The 16,671-nt window shown below is 34.4% G+C and overlaps 1 protein-coding gene across 8 annotated transcripts in view; it reads right to left on the bottom strand.

The window, feature by feature from the left end:
• The window catches only part of LOC106075591 (voltage-gated potassium channel subunit beta-2-like), a 74,827-nt gene that overhangs the window by 18,511 nt on the left and 39,645 nt on the right, over nt 1-16,671 (bottom strand). For all 8 annotated transcript variants that reach the window (XR_008774424.1, XR_008774423.1, XM_056008367.1 and 5 more), the window contains 10 exons: nt 8,587-8,630; nt 8,230-8,267; nt 6,820-6,899; nt 5,882-5,926; nt 5,360-5,404; nt 4,627-4,670; nt 4,166-4,252; nt 3,831-3,916; nt 2,183-2,303; nt 347-441 (listed from right to left, as the gene is read on the bottom strand). Coding sequence is in view for 6 of the 8 variants with exons in the window: in XM_056008367.1 (XP_055864342.1) it covers nt 347-441; nt 2,183-2,303; nt 3,831-3,916; nt 4,166-4,252; nt 4,627-4,670; nt 5,360-5,404; nt 5,882-5,926; nt 6,820-6,899; nt 8,230-8,267; nt 8,587-8,630 (685 nt within the window). In the remaining 2 variants the exon portion in view is untranslated. The remainder of the gene's footprint in view (nt 1-346; nt 442-2,182; nt 2,304-3,830; nt 3,917-4,165; nt 4,253-4,626; nt 4,671-5,359; nt 5,405-5,881; nt 5,927-6,819; nt 6,900-8,229; nt 8,268-8,586; nt 8,631-16,671) is intronic.

Here is a 16,671-nt window from a genome sequence, read left to right as displayed (position 1 = left end):
TTTTTTTTGTTGAGTCAGGGGAGAGTCATCTTTTTTTGCTTCGGAATTAAACATGGTATTTTAAATTGGAAATTGATTTTATGGCTTTTCAGTCTTGTCAAAAAATTATTTTACTTTGAATATTTTTTACTATTTGTTTAAAGATAAGTCTTCCAAACATGAAAAAACAAATTCAGCCTTTGTGACAAAGACATAAATATCATCTTCTCTAATGTTTTAACATTTTAACAACTTATTTGCTGCCTGGTTTTGTGTGAATGAGCCAAATAAGGGTTTCTTAACTGAACTAGGCAATGAAAGCTGTAAGGGGAGAATATTTAATAGCAATTCATAAAAATAAATGTACCTTGAGTGCTGCCCTAGAATAAATTGGAATTCCATCATCATACTTGCCAGATAGAATTCCACAAGCCAGAGGTGACCAGGTAATAGTCCCTACACCTATTCAACAAAGAGAAACACATGACTCAATGTTAGGAGATGACTCAGTTCATTGCTTGATTATATGCATATGACAGATGTAACTAGTTTAAAACTATCGCATAATCAATTCAAATAATTTAAAAGATGCAAACATTGTTACAGTTTATAAAAACAAGGGCGACCGCTGTAACAGTCACATTTCATTTCACTGCTTTGCATTGTTGGAAAGGCTTATGCAGGAGTACTACCAAAACAGTTTCAGATCTTGTCACAATGTGTTTATCCAGAGTTGCAGTGTGACTTGAGGGCAGGAAGATTTATAACATGATTTTCTCCTTGCAGCAGCTACAGTTGAAAAGCAGATAACAAAAACACCCCCCTCTATACAGCTTGTGAGTCTTCTTCAAGCTCTAGCTATAATTCAAAAACAGAAATGGAATAGTGGTTTGAATGCTGGGACAAGTCCCAAAAAGCCAGTGGTGGAGGCTGTCCAGGCCTGAGCAAGCTATTATAGCACAGTGCAGGACAGGCCACTGTCCTGTTGGCTCATAATTCTCACGTCTGTGGCCAAATTTTTATTCACTGTGCCCCCGCTGCGGGGAAGCAGAGGAAACAGTGTATTGTATTCTTTTTGACTGCCCCAGATTTGCTGATCTCCGTCTCAACAGGTCTGGGAAACCAAAACTTCTTGACCTGTATGGAGACATGTACGCACTATGCAAAGCAGCAGGGTTTCTGTTCATGGCTTTTACAAGTGAGGATTTAAGCCTCTCAAGCCCTCACTCATATGGAGTTAGCTGATGATGATGATACAGCTTTTATCCATTTGGCTAAGGCTTTTGATCTTGTTAGCAGAAGTTGGCAGTCCAAATAACTATGAAAACTAGTGTCAGTTTTTCAAGAAAACATGCAATGCACTTTACAGTTTGACAATCCACCTCTAGGCCATTCAAGAGCGGGGTTAAATATATACACAGTAGATCTGATGGAAGGATTTTAAACCTGGCTCAACTTAAATCCAAAACAAAGAGATGGAATATCCTGATTAGTGAACTGCTGTTTGCCAACAAACATTGATAAGAAGGATTACCAAGTCTAGTAAATGCTTTGGCAGATGCATGTCAAGAATTCAGTCTTACAACAAGTCTTACCATGACTGAAATTATATGTCTCACAATAACTGAAATTATATCTCAGAAATACCAGTGATGAGTATTGAAATCATACCATTATGATGGTACAGGAATTTGACTCACATGGGATCAACTATTCCCAGAAGCCTAAATTTAGACATTAAGGTGACAAATAGAATTGGAAAAGCTTCTGCAGTACTGGCGTAAGTCTTTAATCAGTCTGAGAAAATACCAAACTGACCATGTCGACCAAAATGTTTGTATACAACACCTGCACAGTAGTGAGATCTGGTCGACATACATGTATAAAGAGATGCCTATGATGCTATATTTTCACCTGCAGTTGATACTAGCCCAACCAATAGAATTTCTTAGAATTGTTTTTTTAGAAGTTTGGCTTGATATAAATTGAAAACTTGAACTGTAAGCTACACATTGTAAAGCTACTTTATTGAATTGATCAATTAAAATGCAAGCAGACAGAGCTTTAAATTGAGGTTATAGCCTGAGTTGAAAATTACTGAAGGACATCTAGATTAAATTCTTTGAATCAAAACACATTGAATGATTTCTTCAAGATTGATGCTAACACTTTAACACAATTACTGCCTTGTTTATTCCCTTACCAATCTTGTGATACATCTCTGGCATCTGTATTTCTACTTTCTCTCTTTGGAAGTAATGGTACTCAGCTTGTTCTGCTATTGGTGGAATCAAATTGAATTGTCTGGCAACAGAGTATGACTCCTGCATGTTGGATATAGAAATAAAATTTGCATGACTAAAGAAAATTTTTTTGACAAAAGATACAGACACACATAAAATTATACATGTTAAAATCATTATGTAAGGAGTGTATTACTGCTGACAGACTGCCTATTAGTCAAAAGTTAAGCTCTTAATTAATAAGTACTTCCTGCAGAGACATTACCAGGGAAAAGAAAAAAGAGACAGAGAAATCAATGGGAAGACAACATCGAAAAATGGATGGGCCTAGCATTGAAAGAGATTCTAGTTAAGTTGAAAGACTCAGGAATGGAGAAAGACGGTTGACAGATCATATGCGATGCCTTAATAGTCCAATAGACTAAGGCATTGGTAAAGGTGAAAAGATTTTGGCCATTTTAGATAATATTCTTGACATTATTTCAGTTCTCTATAAATAGGAAAAAGTAAGACAATCCTAAGCAACAAAGTTTCTGACATTTTCAAACCATTTAGTGCTCTGCTTCTACGGTGCATTCTTTCCTGTGTACCATTCAACCTGCTTGTACAGAATATCATTATGGAAAAAGTGGAGACATGCACATCTCAATTAGTCACAAACATCAAACACATTGTTTTATCTTTGGTTCGCAAACGATGCAAAAATAACGGTACTCTAAATGAACCACAAAAGCTCCAACTATCCAGGAAGAACAAGTTTGATGTGGATATAAAAAAAATCAGTGACAGTAAAAACGCCTTCTTCTCTTCCACTCCCAGAGAGTCACTAACTCCAGCCACTCAAACATTTCCTCTTGTCATATAACAAACTCAAAACACTCAGTCCACATAACAAGTTCACATTCAGACCCTGGAAATAGATAAACAAAGGGATGATGTAACTGTTGTTTCATACCTAAATAACAACAAAGAAAAAATGCATTCAGTCTTACCATACAAGCTCCTGACAGCAAAATATAATACAAAAAAAAGTTATTGAAAAGAACTAAATATTTCCAAAGTAGAACAACAATTGAATTGAATCCCTCTGCTGATTTCATCAAAGACTTATGTACCCATGGATATGACTTACAAATCTCTACAATATTCTTGCAAAATTTTTTTTACCACTATTATTTTATTCTCCTTCAGCCTTTTGTAGCTCTGTCAGTTGACTAGGACTAAGACTAAGACTAATAGTAATAGTGCTTTATAGATCCTTATGGAAATTTGTTGTGATTACAATGACTCTTTTCTCAAAAATAAAAACAGCAACAAATACATTCACATAAATACAACAGACAGTGTTGTCTATGATCATTGTGACACTTGGCAATGAAATCAGAACCAAGTGGAGTATATTCTCTTCAGTCGCAAAACAAAACAAAATGTAAAGCTTTATGGGGAAATATGGAGGAAACCAAGAGATTCAAATATTTAGATTCAACATAGCAAGCAGTGGAAAATTAAGTAGTATTATTCCTTGGTGTTCATATTCCTATGAGGTTTCAAGTAGAAAAGAGTGAAATAGAATCATTATCATTATCATTAATTAAATTCTTTACCTACCATTATCTCCATAGTTGACCAGCGGGATGTTCCCCAGTACATTGCCCAACCTTGATTAATGACAAAAGTCATAGCTCTAACAATCTCTGAAAGAAACAAAATAAGTACAACCAGGTTTGTTCTTTTATAACATTAGAATTATTATAATATTTTATCTTAAAAATGCATTTGCATTTCCAAAGCAATCTAGCTAGCAATAAAAGGTTTTGCATTATAATTACAAAGTTATTACCATTTTAAGATCAGCATCAGAATTCTCAAGATATTATCATTACAAGATTTACATTGGACTTCCAAAGTTATTACCATTAAAAGATATCACTAAAATCTCTAACCTTCCATTGGGACGTGAGAATCTGCTTTGTTTGCAAACACAATATCCACATAATCTAATTGAAGCCTCCCTAATGAAGCTTGAATCCCTGAAAACAGAAACAGGCTCATTGGCAGAATATCAATAAATCAAACACAATTTAAATATTTTGTCTGCTGCTGCTACTGAGTTGCACTAGACCTGAAATGGGAACAATAATAATCTTCAGTATATCAAAAACAAAACAACATATTCCATGTTTAAGTGTTCAATGTCGCAGAATTTGTAAATATTAAAATAAAATATAAAATAATGAAATAAAAAATCCAATGTATACAAGAAGCTTTCACAAGTGAAATCTAAGTGTTGCACTTCAGGTATAGCATATTTCAGAACATAAAATGATTTAATATATATTCCTATACATAAAGATAAAAGGTATTTTTGTTTACAAGCTTCATAGATACAAGCAAAAATATTTACCTTCAATGATATGTTTCCTTGACAAGCCTTTCTCAGTTTCTGCTCTGGAAGCCAAAAATGATACAAAAGTTATTTTACTGAAGGAAACACATATTTAGCTGCACTTATACAAATTAACAGAATGAAAAACATTAATTGCTTTTACATAGCACATCTTTCATGCTTATAGCTCAGTGCACTATGATCCAATCTCTTTTGTGGACCAGTGGCGGGAGGGGGTATCTGGGAGAAGATTTTGCAAGATGCCTTTCGGCGCTCAGTAAACAAAACTCTGCTTCAGCCAGTTGTCAAACTCAAGCCCCCTTGATAGGCAGCCAAGCAGTTTAAGCCTCTTATCCACAAATCCCACATTTATATATTAATTTTTCTTTAAATGTATCAGAATAACAATGTGTTTATATATATATATATATATATATATATATATATATATATATATATATATATATATATATATATAATTATATATTATATAATTATATTGGGTAAATAGTCTTCCTAAATAATTCAATACAACTGATCCTATGAGATCAAAGGTTTTCATGATGCAGTGCTAAAACACAAACATGGATCTATGACATAGTGCATACTATCTGATAGCTTAAATTCAGTTACTAATCTAGAAGATTTTCTAGGTAGTATAGTACAAACAAGAACTATTATCTTCCTTTGATAAGGGTGTAGTGACAAGATGCTAACAAATGCTGAAAGACAAGTACTATTTATAACCTACTTGCCACCCCAGTAGATCTTGGTGGAAATGATATAACTTGACCTTCTGAAAATAGAAATACAAAGTGCTTAATATCAACATGAATAACAATGATCAAATCAAATGCATTTCTCATTTTATTAAGTCCCATATGTAAAGTAGGGACATATAGGCTTAGTTAGAAAGTAAAAGCTTAATAATCAAATGCGATTCAAGCAAGCATGACATCAACATATTTTCATAAACTTTTACACTTTATTCAAATTATATGAGAAAAATGTCAAAACCATAATTTTAAAAAAGGGAGGGGTAACATCTAGATCTTTTCAGATTACATCTAAAATTAAAAAAAATATATATTTGGTAATTGATTTTGAATTTGTCAAATGTCTACCTGTTAGAAAAAAATGGTTAAAAATATAAAAAAAAAACAGCTATAATAATCATGCTGGATAAGAATTCAATTAATCATTCAAACTAGATCCTATTACATATCCAATATAATAGCTTTAAATCTTGACTTGAATAATTGGATTAACTCACCGCCATTGTTTCTTCTTTAAAATTTTCCCTAGAACAAGTTCTGCTCTTAAATCAAGACAAAAAAATTTGTTACAATTTAGATCTATTATAAAATTATAAATTACTAAAGCTATATCTTTATATATCTAAATCTAATACTTAATTATAATTAAATCTAATCTAGATCTAGAAATCTAAACTATATGACTATATGATAAGTATGAGTATATTAGATGATAATTAGATCTATATTCTAAATTTATTAAATATTAGCTCTAGTGGCCCATGTAACCAGCACAACGTCCAACTGCCTTTACTTTCCCCAACTAATCAAGTACCCATTAGAACAGGGTGGACTTAGACTAGAGGTGCCCAAAGATCCTGAAATTAAAAATCTCAGTCTTCACCAGGATTCAAACCCGGGACCCAGGTCTTTACTTTATCACTCAGCAACCAAGCCTCCATTGCCATTAGATCTAGATTAGATATAAGTTTTGAATATTATTTTAGATCTAGTCTAGAATATTATAAATTTAAAAAATGTTGAATCTAATGACTAATCATGATCATGTACTAATGACTTCTTTTTAAAGGACTTTCTTTCACTTTACCAACCTACAGTACTACCTACTAGAGTACTAGACTATACAGTAGTATACTATTACACTCAATTACAGTCTACTTACAGTGAAGTTACACTACATTACTACAACTACTTCTCTAGACAGACATACTACTACTAGTACAGTAGTAGTAGTAGTACTACTACTCAGGACTACTGACTACTGACTGTACAGACTACTACAGACCAGTACAGTACTAGAACTACACTATTCCATACTCTTAACATGATACTGTGCCAGGTCTGCTTATTGCCAATTCTAGATCTAGATTACAACCCATGTTGATAAACTACTCAAAGTTATGTGGATAAATCATCCCATGACCTATGAACTTACTTGCCAGCAGAATACACTTCAGCAGTGTCAAAAAAGTTTATGCCTCTCTCGTAAGCGACGGTAAGGAGCTCTTCTGCAACCTATAAACAAAAGTTAGAAAAAATTATCAAAAGTGACTAGATCTAGTTTCGATTAGGCATACGAACACATTTGCATACTGCTCTCTGAAGCATTGACCAAATAATTTAGCAAGCGCTAAAAGTGGTGAATTGCACGATTAAAAAATAATAATTTAAAAAAAAAAATAATAATGATTAATAATTTTTAAAAAAATCAAGAAAAAAGCACGTAAAGATTGTACAAAAATAATCCTAATCGATTTCTAAAAAAAAAAAAGTATGACAGTGATGTAACTCACGACGCCCAATTCGATTACGAATTGCCTACATTTATATAGGGCCTACTGGTCTCTAAAGTGGTGGCCAAATGGTACACTAAACTCCGAGAAAAATATCAAGAAAAAGCATGTAGGTATAGCTCGCTAAAAACAGACACAATCGATTTCTAGAGAAAAAAAAAGTACAACAGAAATGTAACTAACGACGCCCTATTCGACTAAAATGGTTTAAAAGTTTCAATACTATTGCCCTGAACAGTGTTTTTTTTTTTTTAGATCAATTGATGATCATCTCAACATCTTTGAAGAACTTACTAGCCTATAAGTGTCTGTAACATTGCTTGTAGGGTTTTCAGGCCGTCCTATTGTGCAATATCATTGCATCGTACACTAAGACTAAGAGCTCTGTGTTGAAAAATTAGCAAGTTTTGATATCGGTTGTGAAATGTGTGAATAAAATTAGAGCAAAAAAAAAAAAGATTAAGCAGAAGAGAATTCAGAGAATATCTGTGAACTGTTCGATATGAAATATTGAGATCTCATCCTGTATTTCGAGATGGGTTGACTTTCTATAGAAATAATGTGTCATTGGTGTATATATACAACTTGACTGTTGTGGCTAAACCAATAAAGCTACGTTATCTAAGCAGGGCCGGATTCAAGGGAGGGCAGGTGGGGCTACAGCCCCGAGGCATCCACAAGAATGGAGACGACACAAAAGAGATTAAAAAATATAGAATCTATCCGAATTTCGACGAATCAGAAACTTTATTTTTCTAACATTTTTTGGGGGCATTTTTACGTCTGGTGGAAATGTCGTAATTAAGAAGTGAACAAGTGTAGCATGCTCGGAATAAGTCAATACAGCTCCGGATTTACGACAGTGCGTCTACCAAGGGCCTTACCTTCCTATACAACCAATTAAAAAAAAATCAAGAAAAAAAAACAACACACACAAACTTTTGTTACATTATTCTCTGTGTGTATAACTAGACAATACTGCAGACGTAAAATATTTCCCGGGCAGTGCCGGGTATATTAGCTAGTAGAAAATAGAATTGTGACAAACTGACCTCATCGGTGACCTGTCCACCGAACGTGACCCATGTACCTGGAGACACAATAGCAAAATGGCATTCATTACAGGTACTTTTTCCAGAAATATTCAATAACTTAAAAAAAAAAACGGATTCTAAGTAAATTAATCAAGAATCTGATTCATAAAAATAAATAGTCTCATTTTTTTTAAAATTATTTTTAGGATCCCGTGGGCCCGGACGCATTGAAACCTTCTGCGCCATGGTTGCTATGCCTCTGCTTTGTAGTTCTGACGAGCCTATAGCAAACAAATAGGTTTTCTAATAGATCCTTAATCATAGTCAAACCCAAAACGAATTAAACTGATTTGTTTAGCCTTGGGGACTACTTACCAAAGCCAATGTTGGACACTCGCAGACCAGACTTGCCCAGGTTTCTGAAAGTGTAGAAAGTAAATGTATATAAACAATGTTCTAGGAACACAGTCCAGCAAAAATACAGCAGTGTGCCTACAAAGACGAACATAATGCGTATATAGGCCATGGATAATAACATTATAGTATAGAGCAGCGGTTCTCAACCTTTTATACTCGGCGACCCCTTTTTACAATCCCCCACTCTGCCGCAACCTCCCACCCCCATTCACATACTGCAATAGAAGAGTAGAAAATATACCTATTTTCGATGGTCTTAGGCGACCCAGGGCAAATCGTCAATCCACCCCCAAGGGGATCGCGATCCACAGGTTGAGAACCCCTGGTATAGAGGGACTTCTTATGGTCCGACAGTTACGCTGGGCAGGGCACGTATCCCATATGGGAGACGAACCTATACCAAAGGCAGTCTTTTTTGGTGAGCTAAGAGGTGGTCGACGTAAGAGAGGCGCCCCACGGAAACGCTTCAAAGACCAGCTTAGGCGTCAACTTTCCTTGGCTGACATAGAAGAGAGCGCCTGGTTGCATGCGGCCTCAGAACGAGACAGCTGGAGGTCACTCATGAAGGCCGCGGGATACACATTTGAGACCAAAAGAAAATCCGCTGCCGAGGACAAACGCAGACGGCGAAAAAAAAATCTAAATCGACCACCTGCGGACAAGGGTTATGCTTGCCCCGGTGGGGCAAAATATGTAGGTCACAGCTGGTGCTGCGCAGCCACGGGAAATACTGCACTCCTCACTAATCTTCGGACTCGAAGACAAGCCTTATTATTAATATTATTATAACATGCATTCTAAAACATTAGATTATCAGAGCAGAACCAGAATTACGGTAGTGCAAGACTATGCAGCCTTTCCGGCCTCACCTTTAAATGGGCATCCACATTTCAAGAATATAAAATGTCTTAACAAAATTGCATATAAACCATAAGAAAATAAGAGAAATTAAAATAAATTTACAAGTAGTCAATTTCGATCTACACAAATGTCATGCCTTTAGATATATTAATATTACTAACAGTACACACCGTCTATTTTTAGATACCTGTGTGTAGTCGCTGAATGAACTCTTTATGTTGTCTGTTGTAGGCCTATTTATGTGTATTTTTCTGTTGTGTTGTCTTTATATGAGAAAAGAGTCATTGTAATCACAACAAATTTCCGTAAGGATCAATAAAGCAGTCTTAGTCTTAGTCTTATTTTTCTATTTTATTTAGAGCCACCAAATTCACTTCACATATACTATGGCCTCCGATTACATAAGGCCAGCATGCTCTGCCTATAACTATACCAATGCTTTGAAACTAGTTATGTTAATTGCTTAACGCGAAATATAACAGGGAATTACTAGCTTGCTATCTGATGTATAAATTAATGATCTTAAAATCTAAATTATTTCTTTGTTTTAATTGTATCGTTTGCTCCACAAGAGAACCATGTAAGCCTAATATAACTCTCCTCCCCCTCCCCTTTGTTTTTTTTTTTTGTTTTTTTTGTCTTTAACGTAATTCCACAGCATTCTAGCAAAGAAAACAAAACTGTGCTAATAAGTTAATATTGCGTCATTGTTTGCTGTGAAGGATGTAATCACAGCTTTAAAAGGAAGAATTAGCTAATATGTTAATATTACGTCATTGTTTGTTGTGAAGGATGAAATAACAGCTTTAAAAGAAAGAATTTGCTAATATGTTAATATTGCGTCATTGTTTGTTGTGAAGGATGAAATAACAGCTTTAAAAGGAAGAATTTGCTAATATGTTAATATTACGTCATTGTTTGTTGTGAAGGATGTAATAACAAAGATAAAGGCACATATGCTAGGACAAATTTGTACAAATACTCCTTCTTCCCTAGTGCTATTAGAGCATGGAATGGGTTGCCTGAGCTAGCCAGGAAAACCAGTGACTTGGCAGAATTTAAGTCATTGATTAATATGCATGACTAAATGCATGACGCGTAGGACGTAATCATCTTCTTTTTTGAAGTAACGTCTGTATTATATAAGATAAGATAACAGCTTATAAAGGAAGAATTTGCTAATATATTAATATTGCGTCATTGTTTGTTGTGAATGTTTTGTGAGAAAGTACTTACAAGGATATGACGTAATAAAAGATTAATTAAATGTCTACTTAAGTTATATCTACACGAAGTCTCTGTTCATTAATTGTTATTATTAATGTCTACAGTAGTTTATTTATTTCTCTGTGACAACAGAACAAAAACTAGACCTAGAAAAGTACGTATTGAGGTGAAGGTCGTGCTAGATGAGCAGACGATAGAGACGACCATTAAAACGATCTCATTCAACGAAAAGTAAAAAGGGCGGGGGGAGGGGGGGAGGAAATTTAGTGGGCAAAACTATGAACAGACGCAAAGTGTAGCAGTGAGGTTAATCCCCACCCCTTTCCAGGCCATATAACACTGAATCATAACTTACAAACACAGAAGAGAAAGAAATAAATTACTTAGAAAAACATAAAGATAAATGTCATTTCTTATCCAATGTACTAAAACATTCATGAACTTTATCCTTATCATAGACTTTGATCCAAATGTATTTATTTATTATTATAGTTAGTAATTAGTATGTATAAAGTGTATTTTCCCCTTTAGTTCTGCTGCGATGATTGCGCCCAGAGTATTGGAGTGGAAAGTCTATCGAAGTGAAGTATCTTTTTATCTAGGCTATAGATGTAAAAGGGGGGGGGGGGGGAGTAGCCAATCTAATAACCGAAACTTTATGAAAAGATTGCTTGGGTGGTACTAACTACCGGCATGTTGAATCGAACTAATCGTGCGCTTGGTTTTTAGGTAGAAAACAAGTGACAACACACCAAGATGGTAGATGGACGAACTATTTAGTTTATCATCTGTCTTTAAATACCATTTGTCATTATGCTCGTCTAATTTAAGGACATTTTGAACAATTGCGACAGAAATGTAAACTGTGGTTGAAGCAAAACAGAATTTCGACCAGACACTGTGCAGACGACAGAGATGCAGGCTTGGCAGACAGACATAACATTTCTCTCACGAGACTCCTGCATCACGTGACTTTTTGGATTCGATAACTGAAGGGGAGACACACATTGTGAGTTATCGAACTTGCATTAGCTTTACACACACAGAGAAAGATAACAAGGAAATGGAATAACTCACAGGCTAAAAGCAAAACTGTTTTAATTAGATCTAACTTTTGTTAAAATGTAAAAAAAAAAAGTTGAATTTATGTGATTGCAGAAGTAGGCTCCTAACAAGCTGCCATGTCGAACTAGGAGACAATTAGTAGTTTATGATGGAAATATTTTTTTTTAAATAATTTTAGGTCACATGTGCTAGATGGCATTTTTAACGGCTCCCATAGGAGAAAAAGTTTCTCCTTGGTTTTTTGTGCTGTCTGTCCGTTTGTCACGTTTCAATTTCGAAAATTAAAAGCGCTATCGATAATTCGATTTCACGTTCGGCTGTATGGTGCTAAAAATAGTCCGTCAGCTACTTTTGGCTTCTGAAAAATCGTATACACACACACACACACACACACTACTCTTTTTAAAGTCTTATTGCTGTCAGGAAAAAGAAGAAGAAGAAGAGGCAGACAGAGAAAGCGATGGGAAGACAACATAAAAGAATGAACGGGCTTGTCATTGAACGAGATTCTATCCAGCGCAAAAGACAAAGGAATATGTGTGGCGCCCAAACAGTTTAACATATTAAGGGATAGTTGAAGGTGAAGGATAGATCCAAAGTGTCGCCTGGGGTTATGGGTCAAGGTTGCCAGAGAAGAATACATAAAAAGTTTTCATTCTAGTAGCTTCAGATTTGTACACGAAAGAGTAAATTAAAGGGAGACGATTCGTTTTCTGTAGAAGCATATTCTTGAAATTTCGCTTTGAAAAATTAAATATAGAGAAGATATTATTTCAGGGCCAAATAATTAATCTGTTTATAAGTTTCAATCTTCATGTTAAATATACTACTGAGAATGTGTTATTGAATTTGGATTTCAATGCTTGATATTTAGTGTGTTCAATCTTTTCATGATTTCTACCTGAGAATTAAAATATTGCTACAGTATACCTTATCAGGCTCTCTGCAAATACTGCTCAACACACCACCAACTCGAGACCCAATGTAATAAGTAAACAATCAAATACATTACAATTGGCAACACGAAATGTCTGACTGTAATCGCTGTACTTCTTCTTCTTCTTCGTTCTCATATTTTAAGTTGGAGTGTTCAGATGACTAGACCAATACATGAGATGAAATGCGCAGTGGTTTCCAAATCAGGGAGCTCTCCATATAGTTTTTTTTTCTATTGGGGTGTTATAATATATGAGATGAAATGCGCAGTGGTTTCCAAATCATGGAGCTATCCATATAGTTTTCTTTCTATTGGGGTATTATAATATATGAGATGAACTGAGCAGTGGTTTCCAAATCATGGAGTTATCCATACAGTTTTCTTTCTATTGGGGTGTTATAATATATGAGATGAACTGCGCAGTGGTTTCCAAATCATGGAGTTATCCATACAGTTTTCTTTCTATTGGGGTGTTATAATATATGAGATGAACTGCGCAGTGGTTTTTAAATTATGGAGTTATCCATACAGTTTTTGGGGCCAGTGTCTTGTACCGGCACCTTCGACATAGTCACGGAGGTCACGCTTGCCTCCTGATAAAGAGAGCAGTTTTGGGGGACATGGTAAGCATTCTCTGGTGATACTCCACATTGGCAGATTTCACTGGTTCTAATTTTGAGCTTCCGGTACATATGTTTTCTCATTCTGTTGTGTCCGGTCGAAAGATTAGACGTTGATCTTGTCGAGATAGCTTATAATAGGCATCCTCTTTGTCCATTTCTCATTTATTTTATTTATTGTTAGTTTCTTCATTTCTTCTGGATAGAGTGCAATGTTTCATTGTGAGTTTGTTCTCCCACTCTTGGCGAGTGTGTCAGCCTTCTCGTTTCCTTCTAGTTCTATATGTAATCGCTGTACTGAATTTTACTAGTCTCACAGTCTCGTCCTGCTTCACTCGGAGACTCACGGACTGACACTGATTTCACTGTGGATTAACAGTGCTGGACTGAATCGCTGGACGGAATCGCCTGACTCTGACAAAGTCGTTCTTTATATTGGGTCTATCAGGGCTCTCTTGAAACAAACAACAGAAAGCCAGTCCTTTCTACACGGTCACACGAAGGCATGACCATATCACAGGCGATTTTGACGTGTCGTATTCATACCAGCACTTTCCTGTGTCAGTCCATAGTCCCTTTCCACAGTTGACAGCTAGCAGCACGCTGGCCTGTGTCACATGTGTAAGTTGATCGCAGCTAACCATACTAAAAAGCTATTTAACTTTACTTAGGCCAATATAAGAATATGCATCCTTTGTTTTGGATCCCTCAACTCAAGAGAACATAAATACAAAATAGAGCAGTAAAATTTATAACAAACGAATATTCCATTTTGATTACAATAACACCATTAGTAAAATCACTAAACTTAGAGACACTTCAGAACTGAAGAATAAAAAGTAAAGTAGCTATAATACTATTAAACCATAATTTGCGAATAGAAAAACACAGCCTAATGAAATACTCAGAAAGACACAAAGATGGAGGCACATTTCTTATTCCATACGCTAGAACAAGTTTGTACAAGTGCTCCTTCTTCCCTAGTGCCATTAGATAATGGAATGGGTTGCCAGAATAATGCAGAAAAAACAACGACTTGGCAGAGTTTAAGTCACTGGCTAAAATGTATGACGAGATTGACACATGAAATGCGTAGGACGTCATTATCTTCTTTTTGAAGTAACGTCTGTAATATACAAGATAACAAGAAAATTGAATCTGGGCCATCAGATTTACCTTCCGAACATAAAGAGGCACATTCCTCGTTCCATATGCTGGGACAAATTTGTACAAATACTCTTTCTTCCCTAGTGCTATTAGAGCATGGAATGGGTTGCCTGAGCTAGCCAGGAAAACCAGTGACTTGGCAGAATTTAAGTCATTGGTTAATATGCATGACTAAATGCATGACGCGTAGGACGTAATCATCTTCTTTTTTGAAGTAACGTCTGTATTATATAAGATAAGAAGATAAGATAAAGAGTGTATACTATAAGAATTGTGATCAAAAGCCTACAATATGCCTATAAATTAAGAAATAATAAAGTTATATGTATATTCGTAGTCAACTGTGTACTTTGTTTATAAAACCGAAATAATAATAAGGCTTGTCTTCGAGTCCGAAGCAAAAGAGTAATATGCTTATTGTGTACATATATATATATCATTCCTCCCCCCACTCCTGGAACGACTGTGGTTCATCTTGCAGAGCCCCTTTCATATTACTGTGGAGCCTCACACAACGCAGGTAAATGTGGCTTTCGCTTTGTTGGTTTAGGAACCAGCCCCTTTTTTTTGGCTCGCTTTTCTTCCAGAGCTGAGACAATGCAATTTCACTGTCCCTAGCTTTCTTTGTCACCATATTTCTCCATATAGTGCGGTCTAGGGCTAATTGTTCCCAGTAGGCAACATCGATGTCTACAAAGATATTAACACTTTTAATTTGGCACTTCGTGCTAATGCGCAAATATTTATGTAAGATTTGGTTTGATTGATTTGTGTAAGATTTGATTTGATTGATTTATGTAAGATTTGATTTGATTTGATTGATTTATGTAAGATTTGATTTGATTTGATTGATTTATGTAAGATTTGGTTTGATTGATTTGTGTAAGATTTGATTTGATTTGATTGATTTATGTAAGATTTGATTTGATTTGATTGATTTATGTAAGATTTGGTTTGATTGATTTGTGTAAGATTTGATTTGATTTGATTGATTTATGTAAGATTTGGTTTGATTGATTTGTGTAAGATTTGATTTGACTTGATTGATTTATGTAAGATTTGATTTGATTTGATTGATTTATGTAAGATTTGGTTTGATTGATTTATGTAAGATTTGATTTGATTTGATTGATTTATGTAAGATTTGATTTGATTTGATTGATTTATGTAAGATTTGGTTTGATTGATTTGTGTAAGATTTGATTTGATTTGATTGATTTATGTAAGATTTGGTTTGATTGATTTGTGTAAGATTTGATTTGATTTGATTGATTTATGTAAGATTTGGTTTGATTGATTTGTGTAAGATTTGATTTGACTTGATTGATTTATGTAAGATTTGATTTGATTTGATTGATTTATGTAAGATTTGGTTTGATTGATTTATGTAAGATTTGATTTGATTTGATTGATTTATGTAAGATTTGATTTGATTTGATTGATTTATGTAAGATTTGGTTTGATTGATTTGTGTAAGATTTGATTTGATTTGATTGATTTATGTAAGATTTGATTTGATTTGATTGATTTATGTAAGATTTGGTTTGATTGATTTGTGTAAGATTTGATTTGATTTGATTGATTTATGTAAGATTTGATTTGATTGATTTATGTAAGATTTGATTTGATTGATTTATGTAAGATTTGATTTGATTTGATTGCTTTATGTAAGATTTGATTTGATTTGATTGATTTATGTAAGATTTGATTTGATTGATTTATGTAAGATTTGATTTGATTTGATTGATTTATGTAAGATTTGATTTGATTGATTTATGTAAGATTTGATTTGATTGATTTATGTAAGATTTGATTTGATTGATTTATGTAAGATTTGATTTGATTGATTTATGTAAGATTTGATTTGATTTGATTGATTTATGTAAGATTTGATTTGATTTGATTGATTTATGTAAGATTTGAAATATAAAAGTACATCATCATGTGTGCTTTTGACTAACCCACAAGGGCCGCCTAAGAGTTTCCCAACACTAATAGTTTTGTATATATTTATTTTTAGTGGACATCGATTTGTACGTATATATGTTAGTGACCGGGGACTAGAAAACCGAAAGCAGGGAAGCCTTTTCCGGTTGTCAGAAAATAAGGTTAATAAGATATATGCAAGAGCTGGAGTGGGCTGGGTGGATGAGTCTTTTTTTTTAT

This window comes from Biomphalaria glabrata, chromosome 13, assembly GCF_947242115.1.
Source record: "Biomphalaria glabrata chromosome 13, xgBioGlab47.1, whole genome shotgun sequence".
Classification (NCBI taxonomy): domain Eukaryota; kingdom Metazoa; phylum Mollusca; class Gastropoda; family Planorbidae; genus Biomphalaria; species Biomphalaria glabrata.
The sequence above is the reverse complement of the archived record's forward strand: the minus strand, read 5'-3'. Positions and strand labels throughout refer to the sequence as shown.